This window comes from Genypterus blacodes, unplaced genomic scaffold, assembly GCF_046128005.1.
Source record: "Genypterus blacodes isolate CSIRO-AG114 ecotype Tasmania unplaced genomic scaffold, CSIRO-AGI_Gbla_v1 ptg000180l_1, whole genome shotgun sequence".
NCBI lineage: Eukaryota > Metazoa > Chordata > Actinopteri > Ophidiiformes > Ophidiidae > Genypterus > Genypterus blacodes.
The window spans coordinates 525001-530000 of NW_027466981.1; the positions used below are offsets into that span (position 1 = coordinate 525001).

Below are 5000 nucleotides of genomic sequence, written 5' to 3' on the forward strand. Positions count from 1 at the left end.
TCTGCAGAGCACTCCGTTAGACCTGGTAGAGACAGGAAAGGGGCTGAAGTTCCAGGCGGAGCGCCCCCATCTGGTCAGCCTGGGCAGTGGCCGTCTGAGCACAGCCATCACCCTGCTGCCTCTCCCTGAAGGTGAGACCTTTGACCTGCAGATCTTCTAACCTTCTAACCTCTCATCCTTACAGTACTTATTGATGATCTGACAGAACTACATTCTAACATAGAAGCATGAACCTGAACCTGCTGTCTTATGTGTGTGTTGATGTGATTGTCTGCTAAAGCTGCTGGTCCATGTGTGTTTGTGTGTGTGTGTGTGTGTGTGTGTGTGTGTGTGTGTGTGTGTGTGTCTGTCTGTTGAGCTGTGAAGAAGATGTAGACTTCATCAGTCCCCCTGTCCTTCTAACATGTCTTCCTCTGCTCTCCTGTCTCTGCTCAGGTCAGACCACATTGGGTCATGGTCCCATGGACATCAACATCCAGGGTCCAGGGGTCGCAGCTCAGCACTGCTACATAGAGAACCGCTCAGGTGTCATCAAGCTGCACCCCTGTGGGAACCTGTGTGCTGTGGACGGACTCCAGGTCAACCAACCACTGCGCCTGTCACAAGGTAGGAGGCCTCTGGAAGCTCTGTCCCCCAGAATGCACTGCTGCAGGAGAGGGAGGGCTGCTCCTCCTCTTAGTTGAGGAGAGTTTAAGATAGAAGCATGAAGAATCTCACTACACTGAGCCTGGCTGTGTGTCCCTCATGTAGAGGGGCTGTGTGTCCCTCATGTAGAGGGGCTGTGTGTCCCTCATGTAGAGGGGCTGTGTGTCCCTCATGTAGAGGGGCTGTATGTGCTCTGTGGTGATGTAAAGGGTTAAAGAGGAGGATGTCAGTGTCCCTCTGTCTGTCCTCCTGAGTCACAGGGCAGACAGGAAGTGATGCTGCTGTGTGTCTCACCGCAGGGATCAGCTCAGCCATGAGTGTGTGTGTGTGTGTGTGTGTTTGTTGTGTGTAGGTGTGTCTCTAGCTTGGTAACCTGAGTGTGGCAGGGGGCTATTTATACTGACCCCCCCCCCCCCCCCCCCCCCACACACACACACACACTGACAGCTCCCACTTTAGACACTGAGGGGGTTTCAGGTTGGAGACTGACCAGCAGGGGAAAGAAGAGTTTCTCTCTCTCTCTCTCTCTCTCTCTCTCTCTCTCTCTCTCTCTCTCTCTCTCTCTCTCTCTCTCTCTCTCCGCTCCCCCCCTTCTCTCTCTGACTCCTCCTCTCTCCCCCCCCTCACAGTCTACGTCACAGTGAGGCTGTGACTCAGTCGGGATCTCCCCTTTCGTCCCCCCCCCCCTCCCCTCTCTCTCTCTCTCTCTCTCTCTCTCTCTCTCTCTCTCTCTCTCTCTCTCTCTCTCTCTCTCTCTCTCTCTCTCTCTCTCTCTCTCTCTCTCTCTCTCTCTCTCTCTCTCTCTCTCTCTCTCTCTCTCGTCTATCAGTCCAGTATGACCGCAGAATGCTTCAGTGATTCGGATGAAGCGGGATATTCTCCAACAAAGCAGCGCGCGCGCGTGTGTGTGTGTGTGTGTGTGTGTGTGTGTGTCCGGGCTCCATTGTGAAGATGCGTCTCCAGTGTGTTTCAGCCTGTGACGCTTGATCATTATCATAACAAAGCGGAGTGAAGCGTTTAAAGCGTCGCAGCAGAAACACGTGTTGAGTTTAAAGGAGCAGCAGGATGAAGAAGAGCAGAGAGCTCACATGAGTTTACTTCACTTCATTTAAAGTAAGTGGCTCTGATTTCACTCTGACTGAACTGTTAACGCCGCTGCGCCTCCGTTAGACAAATAGAGACTAATAAAAGATCTGTAATGATAAGATCAACCGGTACAATCACACACTTCATTTAAACAGTCAACCTGTACACACTCACAGATACATTAACCCTCAGATAACCAAACACACACCAGCTCAGTCTTTAGTTCAGGCTGGTTTGAGCTCTGTTAAAGGACCAACATGTCACTGAGGAGTGTTTATGAGTCATTCTGCTACATTCAAACACTCACTAACTATCTGACTAATACAACAATATCTGTGTGTGTGTGTGTGTGTGTGTGTGTGTGTGTGTGTGTGTGTGTACTTTATTGTACATGCTACTCCTTTATTTGTGCTTATCTCCATACTGATTTGAAGGTGAATCTATCTGGTTAGTCTCTTGTAGACCAAGGAGATGTTTAGGTGTAAAGGTTATAATAAACATAATTAAACCCACGGTAGATTCAAAACTCCACACTGACAGTTTTCATGAATCCCTTTTCTGAAGCATCAGCAGGTCAGAGGAACAATGAGCTGTCAGAACTTTAGACTCTGTGAGGCTCTGAACCAGAGCAGCTTGATCTGTGCTGCTCTCTCTGCTGCTCTCTCCTGTAGCTCAGTCCGGACGTCTCCATGCCTGATCTGTTTATAGACTACAAACATATACAGGTCTGCAGGATCTGCCCCCCCCCCTCATCTAGCCTGGCATGACCAGACCTTAGTGTGTGTGTGTGTGTGTGTGTGTGTGTGTGTGTGTGTGTGTGTGTGTCTACTGTTACACGTCTATTCCTGGGCCCAGTGTGACCAGAGCATGGCTGCTCACTGGAATAGAATAGAACTTTCCCTTCATTCATTGTGTTAGAGGTCTGTTAGAGGTGAGAGGTCTCTGGGTCCACAGGTTCTGATCCGGTGTGCTGGGATGAGCACAGACACCTAGAAGACACAATGAGCACATATGGACCTAATGAGACCAGCAGGGTCTGAATCCAGGCTGTGGTCTGAGCAGTGGGTAGATTCAGTGATGAGAGTCAGACAGCAGAGACCTTCAGTGTGTGTGTGTGTGTGTGTGTGTGTGTGTGTGTGTGTGTGTGTGTGTGTGTGTGTCTTGAGTGGTCATCCTCTGCTGCACGGAGGATGAAGGCAATGTGACCAAATGAGCCGAGGGCCTAAAGCTGGTGTGTGTGTGTGTGTGTGTGTGTGTGTGTGTGTGTGTGCCTTCAGAAGTGTGTGAGGGTTGTGTCTTAAATTGTATTTAGTATCCAGATGTGTACCTGATAATCAGACCTGATTTGTATTTGAATATTCCTTCCTTTTATCTGAAGGCTTCCTGCATTGCCTCATAAGATAACATCATTATGTAAGACTACACAACACAACACAACACAACACAAACACAACACAACACAACACAACACAACCATCCACCGTGAGCACACAACACAAAGGCAATGTAGAGGGAGAAAGAGAGAAACATGCAGTGTGTGCTTATGGTGAAGTAAAAACAGATCTACTTGAAAGTGTTCACACTCCTAATACAGACTGGAGTCACATGAGGGAGTGGGACACCTGGACAGAGCTCGACCATGTGTGGGTGGTTTGTTTTGATAATGAGCTGCTGCTGATCAGGCCTGGGGCCATCTGCCTCTGGGAGCATGTTAACAACCAGAGGACTGAGGGAGGAGGGGAGGGGAGGGGAGAGGGGAGGGGAGAGGAACATCTGTTAGGAGGAGAAGCAGCAGCAGACGGTGCTGTGATGACCATCAAGCATGGACACCAGCTGACACACTGCATCATCTGCTCTGTGGGGCGCTGGAGGGGAGAACAGGATCAGAGCAGAGGGTTACTGAGCTCATATGAAGGTAGAAACAGAACAGATGCTTCACCTGTTCCACATGATGCTGTTCAGGGAATAAGTCACAATAATATGGAATGTAGGATGAAGGCCTTCACACCTTCACAAGCATTAGATCTGAAACTCAAAGCCAGATTGGATCCTGGTCATGATGTGGTTTGCCTTGGACTTCCTGTGGCAGTGCGGTGGAAGGAGTCAGACTCAGACCTGCTGTGTGGAGGAGCCTTCTAGTGTGGAGACTGAAGAGGAAGTGAGAGTGGGAGAATAAACATAGAGAGAGAACAGAAAGAGTCAGGATCTCTTTTCTTATCCAGCAGAAGAAGCAGACTGTAATGTGAATCCTTATCTATCTATCTATCTATCTATCTATCTATCTATCTATCTATCTATCTATCTATCTATCTATCTATCTATCTATCTATCTATCTATCTATCTATCTATCTATCTATCTATCTATCTATCTATCTATCTATCTATCTATTATCTCTCTGCTGTATGCATCTGCACTTGTTGACCTCTGGCTCATCAAGGGTTAAGTGTTTCATGAGTCTCCCTGGCCTTTGTCAGCCTTGGTGGTGGAGCCTCTTTGTCTGCTTTATGACTCTGGTGGTGGTTTGGTGCTTTAAAGCCAGCAGACTTTACATGAGATACACACACACACACACACACACACACACACCACACACACACACACACACACTCATCCTTCACCCTGCCCCCTGTTCTGTCTTCATGCGTGTCTTTGTGTCAGATTTTCCTCTTTCCAGTGTTTCCAGTGTAGCGGTTGATAAAGTGTGTATCTCTGTTTCTACCGCTGCGTCTGCGTCTGCGTCTGCGTCTGCGTCTGCGTCTGCGTCTGCGTCTGCGTCTGCGTCTGCGTCTGCGTCTGCTCCGCTTCTGCTGAGCTCAGGCTTTGGTAAACTGAAACCTGAAATGCTTGTGAACCACCCGTTCCTGGAAGAGTCCTGGCCTGCTGATGCTGGTGGCCTGGGTTCTTAAACACATGGAAAAAGGAGAAGCAGAGCTTTTGTGTGTTTTGACTCGTCAGCACGCACAAACTCACAACCAGGCAGAAAGCAAGAGGAGGGATCCTGATGAAGACAGCTGATTGATTGAGAAGAATGAAGAGTGTGTGTAAATGGATGTTGTACCGTGTCAGACATGATTAATACAGGATCCTCAGGATGACTGACAGCTGACAGCTCATTGATCAGGAGCAGGAAACCAAAGATGACACACAGTGTTGTGATGTCATCCAGAGCTCAGTTCACAGAATGAGGAACATGTTCACATGAAAACTACAGGCTTACATCATATGAGTATTAAACCCTTAAACCCCTGACCCTGATCTCTGCAGGTT

General features: G+C 48.6%; 1 protein-coding gene across 2 annotated transcripts in view; it reads left to right on the forward strand.

The window, feature by feature from the left end:
• Positions 1 to 5000, forward strand: part of LOC143014089 (pleckstrin homology-like domain family B member 1) — a 19160-nt gene that overhangs the window by 9952 nt on the left and 4208 nt on the right. For both annotated transcript variants that reach the window (XM_076167869.1, XM_076167870.1), the window contains exons 3-4: positions 8 to 131; positions 436 to 606. In XM_076167869.1, the coding sequence (XP_076023984.1) occupies positions 8 to 131; positions 436 to 606 (295 nt within the window). The remainder of the gene's footprint in view (positions 1 to 7; positions 132 to 435; positions 607 to 5000) is intronic.